Raw genomic sequence first — 27,390 nt, 5'->3', positions numbered from 1 at the left:
CTAATCAAAATTCAAATGTTTGCTTCTTTTCTGCACCTCAAAGGAAATGGTGACTAGGATACAAAGACTACTTGCTACCAATGCCACGATCTAAAGGAAGTTTATTATCAGAAGGCCCTCTGAGAGGCTCCCCCAGCGCGGATGGCTGACTAGACCTCAAAAGAGAGGTCACTTCCCTGATAGTGAGGGCGGTATTCCTCAACCTTAGTTACCAACATTTGATTGGTCTAAATATGAATCTTCCTTCTGCTGTACTAAGCATATATAAAAAAATTGAGCATTGGTACAGGCAAATGTAGCCTTGATTAAATTTCTCTTTACTTGGAAAACGTATCACCAAGAGAAACATTAAAAGAATTTTTTAATCCTCATAGTCTTAAAAATCCCTGTAGCTTAAAGCCGACTGCTCTCTTAGATGAAAGGAATGTTTGCTTTAGGACATATCTAAGGGACTCAGTGACTTGCTAATTTTTTATCTGGATCTTGCATCCAAAGTTTGGCCTCCACACAGCAAAGGGTTGTTAAGAAAGTTTTTGCAAAGTAAAAATTTACATCTCTTTCAAATAAGTTTGTCTTTTTTTTTTTTTTTTTTTTTTTTTTTTTTACCTTTTTGCTAAAATCTATTCATTAGTCAGATTTAGGAAGTTAGTTAGTGTAGGGTTAGGGTTAGGGTTCGCTATCTGCGAAAGCCCTAAAAGCAAAAAACTCTGTTCCCTCAGGTAAAAAGGAACCTTGATAAGAAAATCTGGCATTTTGCTAATTCTTTAATCTAATTCAGAATTGACAACTAGGGCCTGGACAGAGAGGAAAAACTTTGAGCTTTTAAAATGTACCCTCTTTTGATCCCAGGGAAGTCTCTGGGCTCTTAGTTGAAGTGTAATTATTCATAAGGTCTGCAAACCACTTAGAAGCATGTGAATTGTTCTGAAGATCAAACAGTATATACTGGTGAAGCTTCTGTTAACAAGATATATAGTTGACTTTGCAAAGAAACAAATGTGAGCTCTTTTTTTTAACATACAACAAAAAAACTGACTGGCAAGAATCCTGGATATACACCCATGTATGTTGAATAAAGTTAGAACACTGATTCTTCCACAGAGCTGTGTGTGGCTCCTGTCATTTATCATTTCGCCAAATCTGTGACACAGTTTCCTGGGGGAATTTTGGGAATCCCCTGATATGTCCGGACCAATACAGCTGTGACAATCCATGGAAATGGAGAAGCTATTTATTTAATGTCCATCTAATAAAGGGCTAATATCAAAGATATGCAAGGCACTGTAGAACTTAACAAGAAAAAAAATCTAATCCCATCTAAAACTAGGGAGAAGAAATGAACAGATATTTCCACAAAATAGATAAAGATGGCCAAAGGGCTCATGAAAAATTGCTCCACATCACAAATCATCAGAGAAAAGCAAATCAAAACAATAATGAATATCATCTCACACTACATAGAATTGGCATACATCACAAAGAGCAAGAACAAACTGTGCTGGCATGGATGTGGGGGGGTGGAATACTGGGAATACTGATGGGTTTCAACCCTTTTGGAAAATAATGTGAATAGTTAGCAAAAAAATAGAAATTGAGCTCCCATATGATCCAGCAATATCACCGTTAGGGATGTACCCTAAGAATCCAAAAATACAATGCGGAAAAGCCCGCTATATTCTTATGTTCATCACAATACTATTTACAGTAGCCAGAATCTAGAAACAACTCAAGTGCCCTTGAACAGATGAGTGGCTAAAAAAACTAGGGTACATCTACACAATGAGATACTATGCAGCATTTAGGAAAAATTAAATCACGAAATTTGCTTATACATGGATGGATATAGAGGTTATTATGCTGAATGAAATGAGTTAGAGGAAGAGAAGACAAAGAATGATCTCTCATTGGTGGGACGTAAGAAAAAAAAATAGCATGGCAATAATATCCAGAGACAACAGAGACAAGGCTCAGGAGGACCAGACATTTGTAGGAAGCTTGTCACATATAGTGGTGCAGTGCAGTTAGAGTAAAGATTGCTATGGCAATGACAATGATAGTTAAAACTTATCACTCTGGATAAGGACTGGGTGCTGAAAAGAGATAGAGTAATATGCATGGTACCCCTTCATTAATAGTATTGCAAACCACACTGTCTGAAAAGAAAAAAAGAAGAGAGAAAGAGGGAAAAGTAAAATGTCTGCCCGAGGTAGGAAAGGGGAGGTCAGGAGAGAAACTAGGGACATTGGTGGTTTGAAATAGACACTGGTTGGGGTGGTGAAATTATATGATAGAAACTCAATCATGAACTATTTTGTAATCACAGTGTAGAAAGAAAGAAAGAAAGAAAGAGAAAGAAAGAAAGAAAGAAAGAAAGAAAGAAAGAAGAAAGAAAGAAGAAAGAAAGAAAGAAAGAAAGAAAGAAAGAAAGAAAGAAAGAAAGAAAGAAAGAAAGAAAGAAAGAAAGAAAGAAAGAGAGAAAGAAAGAAAGAGAAAGAAAGTGTTTCTAATCAGATTAATTTCTTGTAAATAATTTTAGGAACAGGGTTTCTTCTTAATGACATTATGTCCAGTGTCATTTTTGTTTTGTGGTTTTTGGGTCACACCCGGCAGTGCTCAGGGGTTATTCCTGGCTCCAGGCTCAGAAATTGCTCCTGGCAGGCACGGGGGACCATAAGGGACGCTGGGATTCGAACTGATGACCTCCTGCATGAAAGACAAACGCCTTACCTCCATGCTATCTCTCCGGCCCCGGTGTCATATTTTTAATGAGAAAAGTCAGTTTTAAAAATTCAGAATTCACCGATGTTTAAGCGCATTTTTTTTAGGTTAGTTCTAGATCAGGGGTGGAGAACACAGGGCTCTCCAGTCGCATGCGGCTCCCGGCCAAAATGAATGAGGCTCTTTGCCTCTTATCATTCTTTTGTATACTGTGGCTCTTTGCCAAGTTTGGATTTGGTTCTGCTGCTTCTGAGGAGGGACCTCTGAGGATAGATCTCCGAGTGCGTAGTCCCATCTCCCATCCCTCGGAAACAACTGTACGGGCCAGCGAGCTGGGGGACCCAGGTGTCACATGTTGGGTCACATCTTGCCGTTAGTCTTAGTGTGGAGGACGCAGCACACCCTCACCATCACTGCAGGATTTTGACCCTCACTCAAAATGGCAAAATGCAATATGTGTTTAATATATTATTGTTAAAATGATATGCTTTTGTGTGAGTGTTTGTCTGTTTTGGCAGGTCACTGCGTGCTGTAGTTCTCTGACCCTCACAGTTTAAAATTTTGGCTCTTTGTGTCGAACCTGTTAGCCACCCCTGTTCTAGATCAACCCTAGGAGTTTCTTTTTTTATTATTAATATCTTTATTTAAACACCGTGATTACAAATACGATTGTAGTTGGGTTTCAGTCATAAAAAGAACACCCCCTTCACCAGTGCAACATTCCCATCACCAATGTCCCAAATTCCACTCCTCCCCGCCCCACCCCCACCTGCACTCAAGACAGGCTTTCTACTTCCCTCACTCATTCTCATTGTTATGATAGCTCTCAATGTAGTTATTTCTTTAACTGCACTTATCACACTTGTTGGTGAGCTTCATGTTGTGAGCTGGACCTTCCAGCCTTCCTCTCTTTTGTCTCTGGGAATTATTGTAAAAATTTCTTTTATTTTTCTTAAAACACATAGATGAGGGAGACTATTCTGCATCTGTCTCTCTCCCTCTGACTTATTTCACTCAGCATAATAGATTCCATTTACATCCATGTATAGGAAAATTTCATGACTTCATCTCTCCTGACGGCTGCATGATATTTCACTGTGTATATGTACCACAGTTTCTTTAGCCATTCATTTGTTGAAGGGCATATTGGTTATTTCCAGAGTCTTGCTATGATAAATAGTGCTGCAATGAATTAGGTGTAAGTAAGGGATTTTTGTATTGTATTTTTGTGTTGCTACAGTATATGCCTAGGAATGATATAGCTGGGTCATATAGGAGCTCAATTTCCAGATTTTGGAGGAATCTCCATATCACTTTCCATAAAGGTTGGACTAGACAGCTTTACCACCAGCAGTGGATAAGAGATCCTTTCTCTTCCATCCCCGCCAGCTCTGCTTGTTCTCATTCATTATGATGTGTGCCAATCTCTGTAGTGTGAGATAATACCTCATAGTTGTTTTGATTTGCATCTCTCTGATGATTAGAGATGTGGAGCATTTTTTCATGTGTCTTTTGGCTATTTGTATTTCTTCTTTGTCAAAGTGTCTGTTCATTTCTTCTCATTTTTTTATGGGATTAGATTATTTTATCTTGTAAAGTTCTGTCAGTGCCTTGTATATTTTGGATATTAGCCCCTTGTCTGATGGGTATTGGGTGAATAATTTCTTCCATTCAGTGGGTGGCTTTTGTATCCTGGGCACAATTTCCTTTGAGGTACAGAAGCTTCTCAGCTTAATATATTCCCATCTGTTTATCTCTGCTTGCACTTGTTTGGAGAGTGCTGTTTCCTTCTTAAAGATGCCTTTAGTCTCAATGTCATGGAGTGTTTTACCTACATGTTGTTCTATATATATATTATGTTTTCAGGTTTTCAGTTTTTATGATACAAAGTCTTTAATCTATTTGGATTTGACCTTTGTACATGGTGTTAGCTGGGGGTCTGAGTTCGCTTTTTTGCAAGTAGCTAGCAAGTTGTGCCAAAACCACTTGTTGAAGAGGCTATTTAATTTCCAGGTGTTAAAGTTTTTCTTTGTGTGCTTTTGTAGTTCACATCTAATTTCAGAGCTTTGTGGTCAGCGAAGGTAGCCTGCAAAATTTCTATCCTCTTGATTTATGGAGGTATGTTTTATGTGCCAGCATGTGGTCTATCCTGGAGAATGACCCATGTACTTGGAGAAGAATGTGCATCCAGGTTTCTGGGGGTGGAGTGTCCTATATATATCTACTAGGCCTCTTTCTTCCATTTCTCTTTTTAGCCCTAGTATATTTTTGTTGCGTTTCAGTCTGGTTGACCTATCCAGTGTTGACAAAGCCGTGTTGAGATCTCCCACAATTATTGTGTTGTTATTGATATCCTTTTTCAGATTTGTCAACAATTGTATTAAATATTTTTCTGGCCCCTCATGGGGTTCATATATGTTTAGGATGGTGATTTCTTCCTGCTATATATATCCCTTGACTAGTACAAAATGTCCATCTTTGTTCCTTACAACTTTTCTAAGTATAAAGTTATTATAATGATATTAATATGGCCACTCCAGCTTTTTTTAAGGGTGTTGTTTGCTTGGATGATTTGCCTCCAACCTTTGATCTTGAGTCTATGTTTGTTCTGATGATTCAGGTGCATTTCTTGTAGGCAGCAAAATGTTGGATTCAGTTTTTTGATCCATTTAGCCATGCTGTGTCTCTTAACTGGTACATTTAGTCCATTGACATTGAGTGAGATAATTGTCATGGTATTAAGTGCCATCTTTGTGTAGAAGTTTGGTGTGTCTGTTGGTCAGTCTTAACTTAAATAGACCTTTCAGTTTTTCTTTTAAGGCTGGTTTTGAGTCTGCAAAGTTTCTGAGCTGTTGTTTATCCATGAAGCTATGTATACTTCCTTCAAATCTGAAAGTGAATCTTGCTGGTTTAAGTATTCCAGGTGAAGCATTCATTTCATTGAGCTTTGTCACTATGTCCCACCACTGCCTTCTGACCTTGAGTGTTTCTTGTGACAGTCTGCTATAAATCTCAAGGATGCTTCTGAATGTAATTTTCCTTCTTGATCTTGCTGCTTTCAGTATTCTGTCTCTATCTGTGGGATTCATCATTGTGACTAGGATGTGTCTTGGGGTGTTTTTCCTGGGGTCTCTTTTAGTTGTTATTCTTCAGGCATGCAGGATTTGGTTGCATGTATTCTTTAGCTCTGGTAGTTTCTCTTTAATGATGTCCTTGAATGTTGATTCTTCCCGGAGATTTTCTTCCTGGGTCTCTGGGACTCCAATAATTCTTAAGTTGTTTCTGTTGAGCTTATCAAAGACTTCTATTTTCATCTGTTCACATTCTTTGAGTAATTTTTCCATTATCTGATCATTTGCTTTAAGGTTTTTTTCCAATCTCTTCTGCTATATGGAGTTGGTATGCATCACATCTTCCAGTTCTATCCTCAGCTGCTGTTACCCTGTTGGAGAAGTTTTCCATTGAGTTTTTCAGTTTGTCTACTGAGTTTTTCAGACCTGTTATTTGACCTATTATTTCACTTTAGAGTTTTCTGAATTCTGTATTTATATTTTCTTGGTTCCTATTAGTGTTCTGTTCAACTCAATCTATGCTTTCTTTGAGTCTGTGAACATCATTCATATTCCTTCTCTAGTCTCCATATCTGAGAGACTCAACTAGGTGCTTGGCTGCTTTCAGGTCATCAGAGTTGTCATCTCCATTCTCTGTGCCTGATGTTGGTCTGCGTTGTTTCCCCACTGTCACGCTTGTATTGTGGGTTTTTCTACTTGTTGTGATGATATTCATTGGCTAAATGATGTGCGCGGCCACCCTTTGTGGGTGGGTCGACTCACCTCCAAGGAAGGGGAGCCCTCGTGGGAGGAAGCCACACAGGATCAAGTTGTAGGCCCTACCAGGCAGAAAAGAAAGTCCAGAGAGGTCTGCTGAGCTTCAGAGACCCAGCACAATTCAGCTGGCTGTATTCTTTGTGGGCATGTCAACTCAGCTCCAAGGAAGGGGAAGTCCTGGGCGAAGGAAGCCACACATGTTCAAGTCTTAGGCCCAAGCAGGCAGAGAAGAAAGTCCAGAGAGCTTAAGTGCATTTTTGTGGGAGAAAATGAGTGCTTTGAAATCTTTGGGGGATGCTTGTTGACTCACTCATCTATGATAGCCATGCTCTTATGTCTATAGACTTTTTGAGGCTCTATAATAAAACGCATGATCCTATTTTCAAAGTCATGGATACCCCTTTCTTCTTCTCCCACTAGGGAGAGTCTCATTGTTATTGAAGGTCCATCAACCCAGGTAACGAGTATAGGTATATCCCGGTGTAAGCATGGGCCAGGAGCTTAATCTTTGTCCTGCCTCATACACCTGCCATCCTTATTGCCTGAGATCCCTGCAGGAATGGTGAGAGCATTAATGAAATCTGAGTAATTTGTCTCATAAATGTTTCAATAGGCATGATGCTTTTTAAATAAAACTAAAATATAATAATCACACTGTGGTCTAGATGATACCTCAATTTTGTATTTTTGGTATTATGGTTACAATAGTGTTTAAGTTTGTACATACAAAATTGTTACACACTACCACCACCAAAGTACTCATGACCCTCCATTTCTGTCCTTAACTGGTCCAACCTTCATTCCTCCTTCTCTCCCTCCCACTCCCACTGCTTGTTTATATATTTAGTAATCAGGTTCAAGGGTTTGACACTATCAATTCCCTTGTTTAGTCTATGATTACATAATAAGTGGAGTTCACCCAGCATTTGTTCTTCTCCTCTAACTTATTTTGCTTAATCTGATACGAATTTTAAATTGGAGCAAAAGACAGGGAGAGAAGAGGTTTAAACTTGAAAAAATTGGAAATCACATAGAATTCTGGGTTCAGAATGCTTGTCTTTGTGAGATAATTGTAAATGCTTTCAGTGGAGCAGGAGAGTCAGGAAATTCCTGAAGTGCCAAAGAGTGAAATTTTCCCATGTGCACCTTATTATAGGCCCAGGATTCCATCCATTGCCACTGGGATCGTTGGGGGACTCCTGCTGCTGGTGGTGATAAGCCTTGTAGTTGGCCTGTACCTGCGCAGACGTCGCATTGTCCGGAAGCGCACGCTACGAAGACTGCTGCAAGAGAGAGAGGTGTGTACCCATGGCCCCACACCCACTACCCAAAACAGGAGCAGGACCAGCATTGAAAATTTACCATCAGAATTCATCATTTTAGTTGTGAAATTGGGTTACTACATATTATTATTGCAGTAGGTGGGGGATCTCTGAATGTTCTATTATAAATTGGCAATCCTGTTTCACTCTTTCTGTGCCTTGCTTAGCAAGTATTTCCCAGATGCATCACACATACATATACATGCTTGGGTGTTGTTCCTGTGTAAGACACGCTTGTAGTAAATAGACACAGGAATACCTGTGACGATGCTATTTGGAAAATGCCTCTACACAATGTGACTGCTTTCTCAGATCTGTTGTCTTTGTCCTAGACACCACCACTCCCATCAGGGTACTGAGCAGTTCTCATCCCTGTGTTTTTGCTAGAGTCCCACAAGAGATCCAGGGCAGCTCATAACATACCACTTGAGTACTATGGGTGCCAAGGTCTGCTAATCTTTCACCATAAACATGTTTCTACCACTTTATCCAGCTGTTTTCTTCATGGAAACAGAAACAGAAATTGGTTCTCTGAAATGGTATCACAATTCATTGGGAACATGATTGTGACATGGTTCCTGTTCCCACCACATCTTTTATACCATTCTTTGGAAAAAGTACTTTTCTCCTTTTGAGTGAGCATGACAGTTTCTTACTCATATAGGACCACATGAGTTTGTCTGGACTAGCTATACCCACCTTCCATGGCTGAGGGAGCACTCTGTCTTTCCCTTGTCATACCCCTACCCCATGGCTCTGAGGTGAAGTGAAAAACCCTATTCATTTGTTCCTTACCTTTCAGCTTGTTGAACCCCTAACTCCTAGTGGAGAAGCCCCCAACCAAGCTCTCTTGAGAATCTTAAAGGAAACAGAATTCAAAAAGATCAAAGTCCTGGGATCTGGAGCATTCGGCACAGTGTACAAGGTAAGATCCAGACAGGGGTCTGCCATCTTTAAGACATAAAAAGCCACTTGGACGCTTTTCCGAAGGAAAATAATAAAACCTGGGAGCCGCAAAATCAGCACAACATTTAAAACAAATCTAGCACTGCCTAACATTGTTTCTTATCTTAATGCTATATATAGGATTATGAAGTTAGCTGTCGATCTGGAAAAAAAAAGAACTTTTTCACTTAACAATGTAAAATATATTGCTGCATCAGAGCCCTTAGGATGGGCTTGGATGATGGTGGATGGTAATGGAGGCCTTTGTCCTCCAACTCAGGACCACGTGGCTCCACCTTCTCCAACCGGTGGGTATCTGGGTTCAGGAAAGTGGCGGGTATTAAACTCACATGCAGTCAGGCTTCCAGAGAGAGAACATCTTTATTTGCCCTGGCCAATATGTGTGGCCTATAATCTTAAACCTATTTAAGCATGGTCTTGTCAGTTGCCCTGCGTCTAGCCTCTTTCAGCCATCTCTCCTCTGACTTCCATCCAGGCAAATCCTCCTTGGCCCCTCAGGCCCAATCTCTTATAACCTCCCAAGACCTCTTCCAGAAATGGGAGAGTCTTTCTTGTAGGTAATGTTACAGGAAGAATGAGAGTAGGGTAACAATCTCCCCTTCCCTGGATATAAAAGAAGGGTAATAAGCTTTGTAATCCTGACTTCGCCTTTAATCAAAGGCGGGTAATATTTCCATAGTAAGTTTTAAGTGAAAATTAACATATTAGCGTTTCCATAAACATAACTTTTCTTCAAAATACACCATACACCTATAACTTGAAATTTTCTCAATGCTTTTTACCAAGCACTATTCTGGAACTTTCTAGTTCCTATACCTCTTAATGCTATTAAAATAATGCTATTTAAAATCAAGAATTTTATCCTGGAACCCCCTATATCCTTACCCTAACACATAAGCACAAGAACATCTATACAGACATACATTTTAAAAACAGGCTAATACATCAAAATATTATACTATTGGAAATATTAACTAAGGAAAACAATAAAGCACATTTAAATCATTAAGAAAATGATTTAGATCAAGAGATACACCTGATGCAGGCGGTTTGAAATGAAATTTTTTAGTTGGGCTACGCTGTTTTCCCCCTTTCTTTTAATTTTTATATCACTACCTAATATTATTCCATTACCAACACCAATTGTTCAGACGCTGGGCTTATCCCACGCCGAAAACCAGGAAAACAAGAAAGCCTATGCTCTTTTGTTTTTGCTAATTAAAAAAAAATACAAAGAAAATGAAAGGGGCAGATTGTAACCACACACCCCCATTTCCTCCAGTGTAATCTTACCTGCTAATAGATCCTCCCATTTCTGGGAGGGGTCTTGGAAGGTTATAAAAGGTTTTGCCTGAGGGGCAAAAGGGGATTTACCTGGATGGAGAAGTAGCAGGACAAAAGATGGCTGAAAGGAGTTAAGACACAGGGCAAGCTAAGAATGACATGTGCTTAAATAGGTTTATGATATAGGCCACAGATGTTGGCCAGGGCAAATAAAGATGTTATCTCTCTGAAAGCCTGACTACATGTGAGTTTTATACCCACCGCTCTCCTGAACTGGCAGACCCGCCGGCTAATAGACAAGGTGAAGCCACGTGGTCCTGAGCTGAAGAAGAAAGGCCTCCATCACCATTCACCTCCATCCAAGCCCATCCAAAGGGCTTTGATGCAACATATATGTGTGTAAATTAATAGCCAATTAAAATATTTAAGTGATACCGCTCCCTGCCCCCCTGCTAATGGCCCTGCTGTTGGAGCCACTGCAAAGCTTCAAAAGAGCCATATGCAGCTCTGGAGCCACAGGTTGCCAATCCCTGATCCAGGCGGACACTCCAGAAACCTCAGCTGTGATCCACTCCTTAAGTCCTGAAAGGCTTGGGAAATCATGACATTTTTCAAAACTATCAAGAATGAATCTCTTAACAATTGTATTACAACTCCGGGTTCCTTGAGGTACATACATAAGGAATTCCATAGATGATCATGCCTACCTATAGATGAGGAGTGATAGGGGCGTTGAAGGAGGAGCCTTCCACTTTGTGACAGCCTCCAAATAAAAGCTACACCCAAAGAACCTCCTTTCATCTGATTTCAGTGTTTTTTTAATCACTAACTTTATTTTTATTTATTTATTTATTGGTTTTGGGGTCACACCCGGCAGCACTCAGGGGTTACTCCTGGCTCTACACTCAGAAATAGCTCCTGGCAGGCTCGGGGGACCATATGGGATTCCAGAATTTGAACCACCGTCTTTCTGCATGCAAAGCAAACATCCTACCTCCATGCTATCTCCCCAGTCCCTGATTTCAGTCTTATATCAATCAATTAGGCCCGCCTAAATCATCTTCTGGGGATTCTAGACAAAATGGCCCCCAGTAGTTGCACACTCCCTGTGAGATCTTGGGTATTTTATCTTGGGTATTTTGTCTGACTTATACATGTGCTAGCCAAGAAGCAAGTGAGATGTGGCCCATGCTGGTGGAAAGCAGAACAGGCTCCAATACTTCTTGTCCACAGCCCCAGAACTCTGTGGGATTTTGTCACCTACTGAGTCTATCCAGCTTATGGGATATTCCGTTTAATGTGTACCCTGTCTCTGTCTTAGGGACTCTGGATACCAGAAGGTGAGAAGGTGAAAATCCCTGTGGCGATCAAGGAATTAAGAGAAGCCACATCTCCCAAAGCCAACAAGGAAATTCTCGACGTGAGTATTATTTTTCTCTCTAGTCATCCACAGGCCTACACTTCACAATCCCTTACCTGGTGGCTGCCAGAAGATTACCATATTAGGTCTTTTTCATCATATTCTGAATGTTCACTTTTCTTCTAGCTATAGTTTTTTTTTTTAAGTTCCCTTACAGTCTTTCTTTTAGAAGGTTTACCTCTTCCACTCTTTTCCCCCTACTAACTTAGAACAATTTCATTTACTCTTACAATGGCTTCTCCAGTGGGAGATCTTGGTACAAAAACCACACAAACACTTTGCAGTCAGTGACAAAACTCTGATGTCAGTAGTGTATTGTGTACAATATTCTTTGGGTGAAGAAAAAAAGACAACTTCAGCTTCACCATGATTTGCAATACTGTTACTGCTCAAATTCCATGAATACAACATTCCAACACCATGCTTTGGGAAGTGTCTGATTTCCTCCACCACCATTGCCCAAATATCCCTGCCACAACCTGTCCCATTTTTTCCACCCAAGTAAAGCTCAGTTTGGTAGACCACCTCTCACGTTCTGTTGCCTTTGGGCATTCATATCCTAAGTTATCTCTTTATGCCCCATATATGAGAGAGATCATTTTGTTTCTCTCCACTTCGCAGGTAAACTTTACTCAGCATTTTACTTTCCAGATCCATCCACATAACAGCAATTGGTGTGGATTTGTCTTTTTTGTTTGTTTTTGGGTCACCCCTAGTATTGCTCAAATTACTCTGACTGCACGCAGGGATCACTCCTAGTGGCTTGGAGGATATACAGGTGCAGGGTATCAAACCTGGGTACGTTTCATGTGAAGCAAGTGGTGTTACAAGCCAGCCCAGCCATTTTTAATAGCCTAGCATTATTTGTGTGTTTGTATACATATATATGTGTGTGTATATATATACACACATATATATGTGTATGTATAGATATGTGTATATCCACATACACATATAGATATATAAATATCTACATATATTTGCATATATCTCTATATATCTATTTATACATATATCTATACATACATATCTACATATACATTTTGTGTGTATATACATAAATACATATTGTGTATGCATATATATACATATCTATATAGTGTATACATTGAATTATACATATATGTGTGTATATCTATTTGGGCTATCATAAATATATAGGAACAGAGATGGAATAGAATTTGGGGGCTCTTAGGGTGGACAATAACAGGAAGAATTTTGGGGTCACATGAGAGTTATTATCTTGAGTTTTTGAGTAGTGTCCATATTTTCCAAAAGGTTGAACCAGTTAATATTCCCAACACCAATGACGAGGGTTTGTTTTTCCCACATCCACTCAAGCACTCATTTATTTTATTTCTTGTTTGATGTGTGACAGTCTCAGTGCTGTGGAGTGGTATTTTATTATTTTCATTTTCATTTCTCTAATGATCAGAAATGCGGAGGATTTTTCATATGCCCACTGGTTAGTTTTATGTCTTCCTTGAGGAGTTTTATATTCATCTCTTCTCATTTTTTGATGAGATTATTTGTTACTTGTTCAGTTTTACAAGTATTTTATATATTCTGAACATTAGACTTCTTATTTTCTTCAGATGAGTGGTAGGCAAATATTTTCCCTAGTCTGAGGCAGACTTTTATTCTGGTTATCATTTATTTGTAGTATAGAAGCTTCTTACCGTATTTTCCGGCATATAAGACGACCCCCTAATTTTACAGTTAAAACATAGGTTTAGGCTTATATTTGCTATATAAGACAGAATGTTTCTGTGCTGCAACTGTATCTTTCACAGTGAGCCAATCACAACAAGCAAAGGTCCAAAGATTATACTGTAATAGACGTCCTCTCTGACTCTGGGTACAGAACACTGTATAATTTGCATGCATAAAAAGCCTGCTTGGATTGGCTGAGTTAGAGAGGTGGTCCGAGCAGCCTGGCAGTGATTGGTGCAGGATCAAGTTGGAAAATTCGTTTTGTGGCAATATTTAGACAAGTTTCATTTAGCGGCATATTGAAACATTTTTCGGGATATACTCAGTGTATACGATGACCCCCAATTTTTGGTTGACTTTTTTTGTTTCAAAAGTTGTCTTATACACTGGAAAATACGGTCGTCCTATGCTATCTTGTTGGGTTTTATTTTCCTTCTATTTCCTAGAGCTGTAGGATTGACTCATTGAAGTTACCTATAAATTCCATGTCATGAAATGTTCTGCTCATATTTTCCTCAATATAATGTATGGATTTAAGACTGATATGTAGTTTTGAGTTGACATTTGCTCACATTGTGAGTAAGGAATATGTGTTCATTTTATGACCCATGACCAACCAGGTTACCCAACACCATTTGTTAAATAGGTTTTCCTTGTTTCATTTCATATTCTTTGCTCCTTTTTCAAAAATTGACTGTCCATATACTTGAAGATTTGTTTTTGGGTTTGAGTATAGGTCTTTATTGAAATATCATATGTCTTGTTTACTAGAGCTTCATAGTACATGTAAATTATGGGAAAGAGAAGCCTCCCATATTCTATTTTTTTATTGCTTGGCTTATCAAGAGGAGGTGTATTTTTCCATGTAAATTTTAACTATATCTAGATTATTTCTTCTATAAAGTTCTGTTTTTTTCTATAGGAATTGGATTGAATCTATATATTTCTTTGGTTAAAATTTTCATTTTGACAATATTGATACTGCCAATCCATGAACATGATTTGTGTGTTCATTTTCTTGTGTCTTTTTTATTTTCTTTAGTAGAGATTCTGACTTTACTATGTATACATCTTTCACTCATTTTCTTAAACTGATTTTTTGAAACACTATCTTAATAACATTTTGTTTTAATTCTCTCCTATATCATTGTTTGCATATGGAAATACTATGAATTTCTGCACATTGATTTGGTAATTTACTGTTTTACATATGAGTGTATAGTTTTTTAAAGATTTTTTGTAGTCTTTAGGGTTGTTTAAATATATTGCCATGTCATTTGCAAATAATGATGATTTAATTACTTTTTCAATTTGAATGCCCTTAATATCTTTATCACAGCCTACTTGCTGTATATCAAGGACTTTGATTCTATATTGAATAATAGTAGTGACAGTGGTTAACCTTACCTTGTGCCTGATCTTAAAGGGAAAGCTTTTAGTTTCTGACCATTGAATATGATGGTTGATGTGACTAGTAGTGAATAGATTTAAATATAATGAGAAAAGCTTTTTCTACACCAATTGTATTGATAGTGGGTGTTGGATCTTGTCAAATGCTTTCTCTGCATCTATTGTTATATTCATATTTTTATTTTTATATTTATGGGTATGATATAGTACAATGATTGACTTATATATATTAAACTGTCTTTGCATCCCTCAGATAAAAACTTTCTGATCAGGATTTATGATCTCTTTCTTGCCTTTGTCATTCTTATTACAATGCGTACTTTTATTTATGTCTGTTTGAGCTGAACTCTGCAGGCCTGTGCATTATTCAACTCTATGAAATTCTCATTCATGATTTCATTGAAGACTTCATTGACCTCACCTTGTTCTTCAGGGAGTCTGGTAATTCTTATATAGTTGCTACTCTTAAACTTATGCTTTTATTCTTAGGTGTACTGTTAATTTATTTTTCAGGGGTTTATTTTCATCTTCTGTTGTTTTCTGGAGGTTTCATGAAACTTATTCTGGAGCTCACAGATCTTTTCCTCAGCCTTTGTTATTGGGATGCTCAGGCCTTAAACTGAGTTTTTTTATTTTGCCAACCATACTCTTCAATTGTCACTTCTCATTTTTTCACTTCCACTCTCATATATTCTTGTATTTTATTAATCTCATAGCATTGTCTTTAGAGACACTGTTCCTTTATCTGAGAGGATATAGCACTGGTCAGTCCAGGTATAAACTTCAGGGCTATTATCTCATCCCATTAAGCTTTGGTAGGCTTTATGCTGCTTCCTCACCATATTTGCCATGTTGTGATTCTTAGTAGTTGAACCCCATAGAGCCTATGCTAGAATGGCTAGAGGTCAGAGTGTGTGGAGGTGCAGGTAAATAGCTGAAGTGGAGAATGAGACAGAATAACTGACCTTGAGGTTCATTTTTCTCTTCCAAATTATCTTAAAATTATAAATATGCTGTAATTCACAGTGTACTCATACTCAATCAGCTACTGCCCATCATTAAACTTTCTTCCAAAATATTCCAAATATTACTGTCTGATGTCTACAACCATCGTGTTTATGAAATTTTGTGATATCCTAGATATTTGTTCTGCCTTTTTTTACTTTTTTTTTTTCTTTTACATTTCCACCTTCTCTGGACACTCATTATCCCACTAGAGGCTACATTCTTAGAAATATAGTGACTGGATAGATAGGTTTGGCAGAGCCTAATGAGAGGAGATATTTAAGGAAAAGTTAAGAGACAGGTGACCCTCCAGCTCCCATCTTTCCCAACACCAGCTGATGCTCTATATCTTCTCTTTTCCAAATAGAGCCAGCAATAGGAGTTGGGGAATTCATCAGTGGGCTAGGAAAAAGTTATGGGAAAGGAAAGCAGTAACTCATTTACTCTAAAATATAGAAGAAAAGTATAGAGCCACATAAAGGTAAAGTCTTTTGCGGAATATTCCCACCCTGGTATTTTTCCCACAGGATATATAGGACTCTCAATGAGTTTAAACACACTGAGCTTCCTGATAAATAGTTGGCCCATTTATTTCTTCAGGCAGCCTTGCCCATCTTTCATAGTGGTGAGGAATCCAAGTCTGGAGCAACTCTAATGAAATAAAATGTGTTAACTCTGTGCAGTGGGTAATTTTACCCAGGAATGATATACCTGTCAAGCAAAATTATCTCTCATTTTAATGGTTTGCAAATTAATGTGAAGTCCTATTAACATAATGTCAACCTTTATTAACAAAACTCCAAAATTTAAAGTGACTGATTTTTGAAGTCTCTTTATTTATAACCTCTTTCCCCCTCAACTATGCTACTAAAGAAGAAGATTGTTTTAGCATAATTTGTTTCATTAATTCATTTTTCTATTTCCACCAAGAACTTCTTATAACCTTCACAACATAATAGTGCCTGTGAATTTTAATAATACCTATAATGCAGAATGAAAACAATCTTGAAGATTGGCTATGCTTTGGGAAGTGTTTTTACTGAGTACCCTCCCTAAGATCTCAAAATGTAGTGGAAATCTGCTTTTATGGGTGGAGATAGTGTGGCAGGAAAGACTGATCCATTTTGTCTCTTCTCTCTTTTCATTCCTGAATTATTTTATCTTCCAATCCTGCCTCCTTATTCCTATCTTTTCCTTTCTCTATTAACTTCTATATGGATAGCATTTTACTAGTTTCTCAGAATATCAAGGATAGGTAAGGAAGAGGCTTCAGAAGAAGCAAAGCCAGTGGTTCTAATTTCTCTCTTGTTTATCAAACCTGGAAATTTCTAAACCTGTAAGGACACCTACATTTTTTTTTTGTTTGAGGGTAGACAAAACAGTGCTCAGGAGTTCAGTTTAGTACTCTAGGGTTTCTCCTGATAGAACTGGTCATACCAGTGTGGTGCTTGGCATCAACTAAGACTTCCTGCATGCAAAGCATGCATTGTTGACCACAGAACACTCTCTTCATTCCTACCCTTTATTCTTAAAGGAGACCTATGTCTTTCCTTAAAGGAACTTAAAATCCACTGGAGAAGAGGAAAAAATCTCCTGGAGTCCTTTCCCCTGGTATTCATAATGTAATATATTCACAGACAAAGGACACAGGCAAGAAGGAATATGCCAAAAAGCATGCTGGTGGTTGGGACAAATAAATTGACTTCCGAGACACCCAGACTCTCAGAATCATCACTGGGTCTTTTGGTCTGGGTCTGACTGCAGACTAGGAAGCTCATTCAAAGTCTGTTGAGAAATACCAAGCATGCTTGTTGCAGTCAGAGTGTACCTCTGAGATGCCAAGATAAACAGTCACAAAGGGACACGTGACCTACAACTCCCCTTTGTCATTGTAGTGGGACGGAAGCGATGGCCTACTTCTGTGCTCTATCAAGCTTTAACAGATCGTGGACCTGGCAGGGCTCCAGGCTCTGTGTGGCCCAGTCTCAGATCTCACTCTGCTCCCCAGACCCCCATTCCGAGTTCCAGATCAGTTCTTTGCCCAAAGCAGCTGGATACTTCTACTGCTCCAGTTTTCATATTTTTCTCCCCTCTCAAATGAATGCAATGTGTTTTTAAATCTCCACCAGATCTGGAGAAAATAGGAACAGCCAAGGCATTGCTTCAATGTTATGATTGTACGGTTTCCCAGACTTGGAGGAGAGACTTGAGTTGTGCTTTTCTGACAATCATGTGACCCGTTAAGTTTTCCACAGACTTTCCAGTTTAAATTTGGGAAAGACAATGCAAGGGGATTGCATTTGCATGTGCTACCCATTAACCTGAGCGCTAGGTGAGCATTCACAGGACTAACCAGGCCAAGCCACAGGGACAGTGGCCCAGGGAGAAGAGTTGTAGCTGATCGTCTCACTCTGAAACCTGAGACAGAAGAAAAGCTTTCCTTCAACTGGGCCCTAGTTTCCTCTTTCCGGTTGGTGCTCTCTATGCTGACTGGCTCTAACCTTTTTATAAATAATTCGACGCAAAGGGAAGATGTGTTTACATGTTCTTAAACATGAACTCTCCACTCTGCTCTTTCATATTGTCAAGGCATATTCACGATTTAAAAGAAGATGAACACCAAATGTCCTTGAAACTGGAACTCTTAACCACTCAGGAAAGCAGCCAGGCCAGTCAAGAGATATTCAAAGCTCTGAGATTTGTTTTGTTCATGAAACAGGCCCACTGTCTGATCTGCAGCTTCCAGTGCCTCTGAAGCCTGAGTTGTGTGAAGCAGTGACTTGCCTAGGTCTATGTTGGGCACAGTTGGCATGATAGTTGAGATGTCAGCTTTGCCCTTCTGTCTCCCAGGACACTCATGGCAGAGACAGCGGAGATAAATGCAGAGAAATGGAAACAGCACAGAACAGGGTACCTAGGCAGCAGACAGGAGGGAGTAAGTGGTTCCTTGGAGCCCTAGTGGAGGCTCTGAGTCACACAGATGTCCCCATGCAAGACATGTCCCACCACACAGGACTCTCGGAGAGGGTGTGCACACACAATCTCAGCCTGGCCTCCCTGTATCTCACAACAGCCTGGGTGGGGCCCAAGAATTCGCATCTTAAGCAAGTTTCCGAGCTGTGCTGAGTCCACATATTCCAAGGAAAAGCTGTAAAATGCCAGAAAAGTTTCACTTAGGGAGTGGGGAGCCCCTCTGAGGAGGAGTTTGACCTGTGAGAGAGGAAGCGGAAGGCCAGCACAGATAAATGGGCCTCCTAAGTTCTGGTGGGCCTGTAAGAGGGAGGGGAATGATTGCAGAGCCTGGGACTCCCACACGTAGAGGCCAGGGGAAGGATAAGGCCAGAAATGTGGGGTGGTCCGTTTTCTATTCTTGTCTTTTTCGACACCTGTCTCCTGTGGGTGCTCTAGCACTCTCACACCCCTCTCTCAGTTCCATCTGACTGAGGCAGCTTCTGCAAGGATATTTGCTTACCGGTATTTATGCTGCAGCCACTAAAGTGGAGCAGTGTAAAGGAGCCTCTGAGCTTTCATTTTCATTTTCAGGCTCAGTAGTTCATGTGCTTGTGAACATGAATCCACTCCATTTAGTATTTGTTTACTATTTTTAATTAAATATCAAGGCACTGTGATTTACAGAGTTATTCAGAGTTGAGTTTCAGGAGTACAATATTCCACTACCCATCCCACCGCCAGTGTCAATTTCCTTCCACCAATGTCCCCAGATTCCCTCCAATTCACAGCCTGCCTCTTTTTCAGGCACATTTGTGGTGTTATACTTTGAATCTCATGTTTGCAGTATTGCTGACTCTGTGCTTTTTAAATGTATATCTATATATAACCCAAATATATACATGTATATATTTGTGTATATATATATGTATATACATGTATATTGTAGATGTTGCTACATCTCTAGCAACATATCTACACCACCAGCATGCTTGAGGGACCTCCACCTCTGGTACCTTCCATCCAGCTTTTTTTGTTTGTTTTGGGGCCACACCCAGCAGCTCTCAGGGGTTACTCCTGGCTCTGCACTCAGAAATCTCTCCTGGAAGGCTTGTGGGGGACCATAGAGGATGCTGGGGATTAAAAGCAATCTCCTCCCACCGTGCTATCACTCTGGCCTCAAGCATCATATTTTTTTAAACTTGATTGATTGATTGATTGATTGGTTGGTTTGGGGGCCACACCCAGTGGTGCTCAGGTGTTACACCTGACTCTGCACTCAGAAATTGCCCCTTGCAGGCTGGGGGACCATATGGTGTTCCGGGAATCGAACTGGGTTTCTCCAGTGTCAGCCACATCGAAGGCAAAAGCCCTACTGCTGTGCTATCCCTCTGGCCCCAAAAGCTTCATGTTTTGAAGGAGAAAAGTTGGAGGGTAGAAAAGGGCTATTCTCAGGCAAACAGAACTTCAGAGTTTGACATGGTAGTAAAAAAATATCCTCTTTTGCCACCTAAGATCCAAAGGGCTAGATTAAGTCTGCTTCTGGGAACTCAATCAGATTAAAATTGATGTATTGGAAAGATGTATTGGAAAGAGGGGAAGAAAAAGGGTGCATTTGCTGAGCATTGGGGATTTTATGCCAAGAAACAGAGGCAGGAATAGCGAGGCCCTGTCTTTAGATTTGGAGCTGGGAAGCTGGCAGAGCCAGTCACCGTGGTCTAGAATCCCTCTATCATTTCACGATGGAAGCTCCCACAGATAGTGCTCCCTATCTACCCAGTTGGCTGCATCCCATTGTCCATGCTCCATAGTCAGGAGCAAGCGCTGCTCATTTCTGACCTGAGTCTTCCTGGCCATGGCCCCCTGCTGGAACCCTCCCCACCTACAGTTCTGATTCTCCACCTGTGGGGTCCTAATGCAGATTACCCCCACATTTTACATCATGATCATGGGCTTGATGCAGCTGCCTCATTTCTTTTTAAGTAAAATTGTTTTATTTAAGAAATATGAGGGTAGACAGAGAATCCCAAAGCAAAGGAAAAGAAATGACATGCCATATGCTGGAATGCAGGCGACTTTGAGGAAGTAAGTGTACCTTGGAACTGAATCTTCATTGCAGACCACCGTCTGCCAAGGCTGACACCCTTGGGGTCTCCTTAGCATGCAACTCTTCTCAGTGCTACACAAACCCAGAGGACCGTTTTCCATAAAGAACCCCATCTTTTCAACAGCAAGAGCAGCCCCTCAGGCAGAGTAGCCACCTACCTGTTTCCCAATGTACCTTGTCATCCATGGGGATAAAGCTTTGAATTGACTTGATTTATTTTTTTATTGAATCATCATGAATTACAAGGTTGCAAAGTTGTTCCTGATTGTTTCAGGCATCTAATGTTCCAACACCAATCCTTCTATGCTTCTACCAGTGTTCACTCTCTCCACCAATGTTCCCAGTTTGAACTTTTGATAAGGCCCAAGCTTTGAAACCCTAATCATGATACATTCTTACCTCTTAATTTGGAAGGGACCCCCATAAGGAGCCTTACGGGTATATCTTCTGCTCTTTTCCCACAGGAGGCCTATGTCATGGCCAGTGTGGACAACCCCCATGTGTGTCGCCTGCTGGGCATCTGCCTGACCTCCACCGTTCAGCTCATCACACAGCTCATGCCCTACGGCTGCCTCCTGGACTATGTCCGTGAGCATAAGGACAATATCGGTTCCCAGTACCTGCTCAACTGGTGTGTCCAGATCGCAAAAGTAAGTCACGAGGGCACTCTGAAGGGGGGCTGGACTTCCCTCTATGTAGGACATGTGGCCACTCCCAGGTGGAGAGATCTCTTTGATAATGAGAGAGCTCAGATGAAAGCTTGAAGCAGGAAGGAAAAGCCAGTGGGAACCCTGCACAGGACTTTTATCCAGAAATAGCTAAGAGCCTCCCAAGGGTGGATGTGCAAATATTTGTGTGTATATTCATAGCCTGCACTGTGGATTACATTAAACTGGTCATCTTTCGCAGCAAATAAGTGCCTGCCCCATTCTCTATTGAAAATCTACTTATTACACTGTACCTGGATATTCTCATTATTGGAACTCAGCGTGTTGTGTTGTCGAAGTAACTATATTTCTCTGGTATTCGTTTGTTGGTGACCATGGCAGTTGTAGCAGAGGAAAGATGGCTCGAGGTCAAGCAGGGTTTAATAAAGAGCAGACAAGCAAGATTAAATGAGACGAGGGTCCATCGCAGGTGCCATGTGGATTCAATAGGGTAGGTGGACTGGTGTACTGAATGATGAACATAGATTTTAAAGCTGAAATAGCACTCCCCACATTTCCCTATAAACAGGATGGATCCAAAGAGAAACAAGGCTAAGTGACCTCTGCACAGACAGGGACAGAGCAGCACACCCAGTGTTTGACTCCTCATACTCTTCAGGACTTTCACAGCCGTCTCAAGCTCACACCTCTTTATTGAGTACTGTGCCGCTTACTTGCTACCCAACTTGCTAAGTTCTGTCTTCTCCTGGCAATGGCAATGGAACTCTTTTCTCTCTATGCAATATAACATAAACATTATAACCCATCACCCCCCTCCTAGTGGCTCCAGGTGTTTGGTGTTCTCTCAGAGACAAAGTGGAGAGATAAAAGAGTCTGTCCCTGTCCAGGCCCTCCTTCATCGCTCTCATTGCCCCTGGTTGAGAGAAAGAAATGCCAGCCTAATTGATGATGTGAAGTGATGATCGCCTGTGTTCAGTGCTCAAAAGATCTGGAAGATGATGGAGAAAATGAACCCATTTGGTCCTGCTGAGCCAGTAGCTCCCTGGGAGAAACATATATGGGTAGAGCATTTGCTTTGCATGCATCCAACCCTGATTTGATTCCTGGCATTTCACATGGTTCCCTAAGCACTGCCAGGAGTAATTCCCAAGTAGGGAGCCCCTAGGCTTCTCGGAGTGTGAACCTCCCTCAGAAAAAAGGGGCCCACAGGCACAGTAAACTGCTCTCCTAACATGAGTTCTGAGCCAGAAAGTCGGCATCCAGGGCACCCAGATAGCAGCAGCCTGGTCTATTCCAGGTTACCCAGTATGGGCACCTCAGCCACAGCCTGAAGGGGATCCCAGCACCTCAAGAGGAGGTGCTTACTTTCCCAATATCATCATAAATGGCATTTCTGCCATCTTTAAAGAGTTGCACCATCTCTGTTTGATAATAATCCTGGACCAGGGAGTAAGGCCCTGATGTCTGGTTTCCTGAAAATCAGCTTCCACTTTATTTTTTTATCTGTGGAAAAGTGCCAGGGTTCTGACCTCATGAATACATGTTCTCCATTTCCACTGAGATACATTCCCGTCTCAATGCTTCCTATTTCAGAGTATGAGTCTATGTGTTTCCTAAGGTTGCTGTGACTAATTATGCAAATATAGTATCTTGTTTCCAAGATACTCATAGTTCTTGGGGTCAGAAGTTCAAAATCAAGGTGTAAGAATGGCTTCCCTCAGTCTGAAGGCCTGAGGGGAGGAGATCCCTTCCTGTGTCCCTAGCTCTGGTGGATACAGGCATCTCTTGGCTCTAGACTCCTCACTTCATCCTCTGCCTTCATCTTTACATTATCTCCTTTGTGTTTGACTCCACATCATCCTTTCTTTTCTTTCAAATGACAACAGATCCTTTATGAGTCATCTAAATCTGGGGTGATTTCATTGCAAGATTTTGTTCAAATCAGATCTTCAAAACCCTAGCTTCAACAATGTCACTTTTTAAGGATTATTGGGTGACATCAAACACAGAGCCACTCTTCAGCCACACACATTAAGGGAGAAATTGATTCAGTTGGCCCAGAGTAGGAGGAACTAAATATAGAACTATCCCTGTATTCTGTCGCCAGACCCATCAATTCTTCCTCGGCTTTCTTCCCTGATTATCTGTAGCAGGAAATTAGAAAGTATGGAACTCTTTTCTCAGGTGATATTTTATCTTATTTCATTTTACTTTTAGCACTTACATTTCCTAGGAAATTTGGTCTCTTCGCTTCCACTTGAGTACCTACACAGAAGCAGGCTCACCTAGCCCTGAGTAGGGCCCTGGCTGCACCCACTAATGAGACTGCCAGACCCACACACCCATGGCTGCACCTTGTACCAATTGTGAAGTCATATTCTCCAGGAACCTGGACATCCCCACCCCTTCCCAAATCTCTCGTGTTCCCATGTGAATTTTTATAATGGGACACTTAACCTCAGCAAGTTCTGTCAGCATGGGGACTGGGCCAGCAATTCCATGATTCAGGATTCAGACCTTAACTCTGGCATGTATTTGCCTGGTTTCCAGCAATCAGCGTAGTCTTTTTGCTTCTTCCCTTCCAGTGAAGGCCTTTTGTGTCTGTCCTCAGGTGTGTTGTCAGTCGCTAGGTCATGTCTGTCACAAGTTCCAGCACATACCAGTACAAGCTGAAGGTTCCTTTCCTGTTCTCTCTCCAAACTGTAGCTAAATTGGATTTGAAATAGGACTAACATCTGGCCTAAATCTTAATTTTAATCTAGTTCTGCATCAGCAGCTATTTCTTTGGGTAGAATCTTCTATTCCTGAGTCTTCTTTTAATCACAAGATTTCCCCTCTATCCTTCTCCTTAGGCATTCAAATCTGTGTGGCCATATCTCTCTGTGAAGTTCATTGCCCCCTCTCTACCCAGATCGCCTTCTCTCAGGGTGATATATATGAAACACCAGAACCCTAATATTAAAGTTTCCCCCTGCACGGAACTCAATTTTCCTGGGTCCCATTCAAAGTAGCAGAGTTCCTGTGCAGAGTGTCCCACAGCCCAAAGTTCTCTAAACTATATATATTACAGTTTCCAGCTTTATTTCTATTTAATGTGCTCCTATTTGTCCTGTTTGGCTTTCTTTCCAAAGAAGTCCTCTCACACTGGCTTCAAACTCTTACCTAGTGATATATTTACTTTCCAGTTCACAAGAGAAACCTGATTGTATTGTATTTGAACAGTTGCAGGGATGGAGTGTCTGTCCCCAGAGGGAAGAGGAAATAACAGCTCCCTCAATTGTACAGAGAGAAATTTGGTCTTGTGTTAGTGAATATTTATCTAACTGTTGAACAGTTTTCTTTTTCAAAGTTTGAAGTGAAACTACCCAGAAACACTTAGTGGCTGACCAGAAACTAAACTCCTGGCATTCTCAAAGTGGGATTTATTGACTTATAAATGTCCTGTGTTGATTCAAACGAGCATGGACTATCTTGGGAATTATTCTAAATACCGAAGGAGAGTTGCCCACTGTTGTGCATGTTTCTTCTTCTGACTAAACTGCTGAAAGAACAAATAACATTTTATCACCCAAACAAATGGGAAAGAAAAAATAGTGAGGGGCACTCTAGGAAGTAACCGGTATGGGATTGGGGGAACAGCAGGTGTTCCACTCCCTTGCCTTAAGGTGAGGTAGATTCTATTCTCCACATTAGGGGAGAAAAACTCAGCCAGGAGTTCCCAGATATGAATGTGGAAGGGATCATAGTTTCCTAACCTCCAAATTGGAAGTCTGGGAACCTGGTCATGAGTAATTTAGTTGCTTCAGACAGCATGATCATTATTTCTCCCTACATAAGCCAGCTAGCATATCCAAAATTATATTAGCTGGAACAATTATATCATAAAGTAAACTGATCCAAAAGATCCTATACTGATGTCAGTTTGGAAACTAACATAAATTCTTGCTCTTAGTCCTGAGTTTAGTGAGCTATCTAAACTCGGAATCATCCCACATTCCCAAAGCTCTGAGAACACCAGAGCTTTCTTAAAACATAAACCAGATGAATGTCTCGCAGGACTGAGATTTCAGGCAAGTGATACAGTTTAAGACTCTTGAGACCAACAATGTAGGAAGATTTGCCATCTGGCTGCTGGAAGATAAGAAATGAATTTATTTGTTTCAAGAAATAAACTTAAAATAAGTAAATGCATTTATTTAAAATAAAATAAATGTAAAATAAATAAATTTATTTATTTAAAATAAGATTATTTTTCTAAAATAAAATCTTATCACCACTTTATAAGAAGCAAATTAAGAACAGTCTTCAAAATGTTTCTTTCCAGAAAGATCAGTTTTTCCAGTATATTCTATGTTAGGTTTGGTGCAAGTTCATTTTGAAAGTGCTTTGAGTTGCCTATAAATACCAGGACAGGCAACAGTCATAAATCAATAATTCCATTAGTTATCAGATATTTATGTTGTTTATTCTTGCATTGTTAAAAAAAAAGATTACAGTTGAATATGATAATTGCTCTAAATCAAAGGTTTCCAACCAAACTTATTCCAATCTCCTTCTCAGGGGATAAAAAAGGCAATCATCATTAAAAGTCCCCTGGAGGGCCCGGAGAGATAGCACAGCGGTGTTTGCCTTGCAAGCAGCCGATCCAGGACCAAAGGTGGTTGGTTCGAATCCCGGTGTCCCATATGGTCCCCCGTGCCTGCCAGGAGCTATTTCTGAGCAGACAGCCAGGAGTAACCCCTGAGCACCGCCGGGTGTGGCCCAAAAACCAAAAAATAAATAAATAAATAAATAAAAGTCCCCTGGAAATCTAACTCCTTTAAGCAAACAGAAAATATAATTATACCTGAGGCTACTACTACCCTTTAGAAATATTCCAGCAACTCCAGGGGGTACTTTGGGAAACACTGATCCCTGGACAGTGTGTCATTTCAAGGCCAACTTTGCAGATTCGCAGATTTGAATTGTGGAAGATAAAGTTGCAAGTTGATGAAAGCCTATTCATCATTCTCATACATAATAGCTAGTTATCTTTTGAGCATTTGTCTACTTGGTGTGAGTTTGTGAAATAAATAAATGCATAAGTGTGTGTTTATAAGTATATTATATACACCAAAAATATATTTATGACCTTTGGGTTTCGATGTTGTTCCTGATGGACCATGCAGTGCTGGTGATTGAACTAGAGTCGAACTCCAGCAAGGCACATGCCTTAATCCCTGTACTGTCTCACTAGGCCTGAGGCCAATTTTTATATCATCCTACTGGCCTTCTTATATTGAAAGTAAATCTACATAGAGCTAATTGTGCAGCAGGGAATATCATGGGTCAAAGCCAAAGAGTGAGATTGAGGAATTGGATACTAAAGACCTCTGGGAAGTAAGAATTGGTCATCTCTGGGGATTGGCCAGGGGGCTCAGTGCATTGATGACTTAGTGGATGAGCAGTTCATCCAGCACCCTCAAGAGTTCTGTTCTGTAGGGTGTATGGATGAGGAGAGATCCTCACAGTCTCACCATCATTTCTTGCATCAGTGTCTCCCATTCTTCAGTTATAAATAACTCATGAAGTCTCAAATTAATATGTGTTAAAACCAGGCTCTAATCCCAGAAACAGGCACTCCAAATCAGCCTTTCTTCAGCACGCCACATCTGGGCTCCTATGCCCACTGCACTGAAGGGCATCAGTGTCACTGAGTCTTGACTTAACCATATTCTGACTTTTCTATGGTCAGCCTGCTGTTGTAAGCCCTGCTGTTGACTAGCAAAACTGTCTGCATCCTCTGCACTCAAATTCTGCCTTTCCATATCCCTAAGTCAGCACTCATCTGACTCATCAATATAGTGGTTCTTGAATTAGAATAAAAATTATATACCTCTTTGGGCTTCTCACTCTTCTCTCCTCCCCCAAAAGCCATAGAATGCAACAGCCTCAGGGAGACAATTTCTAGTGAAATCCAGCCAAACCAGACCTTTTTTCCTGAGTACTGTGGCAGAACATC

General features: G+C 40.4%; 1 protein-coding gene across 1 annotated transcript in view; it reads left to right on the top strand.

Moving 5' to 3' along the window:
- EGFR (epidermal growth factor receptor) overlaps positions 1 to 27,390 on the top strand; it is a 229,724-nt gene that overhangs the window by 185,553 nt on the left and 16,781 nt on the right. Inside the window, exons 17-20 of the mRNA XM_049777187.1 lie at positions 7,702 to 7,843; positions 8,670 to 8,792; positions 11,439 to 11,537; positions 21,186 to 21,371. Of these exons, the coding sequence (XP_049633144.1) occupies positions 7,702 to 7,843; positions 8,670 to 8,792; positions 11,439 to 11,537; positions 21,186 to 21,371 (550 nt within the window). The remainder of the gene's footprint in view (positions 1 to 7,701; positions 7,844 to 8,669; positions 8,793 to 11,438; positions 11,538 to 21,185; positions 21,372 to 27,390) is intronic.

Source organism: Suncus etruscus, chromosome 7 (assembly GCF_024139225.1).
Source record: "Suncus etruscus isolate mSunEtr1 chromosome 7, mSunEtr1.pri.cur, whole genome shotgun sequence".
NCBI lineage: Eukaryota > Metazoa > Chordata > Mammalia > Eulipotyphla > Soricidae > Suncus > Suncus etruscus.
This window is presented reverse-complemented; position numbering and strand designations above follow the sequence as displayed.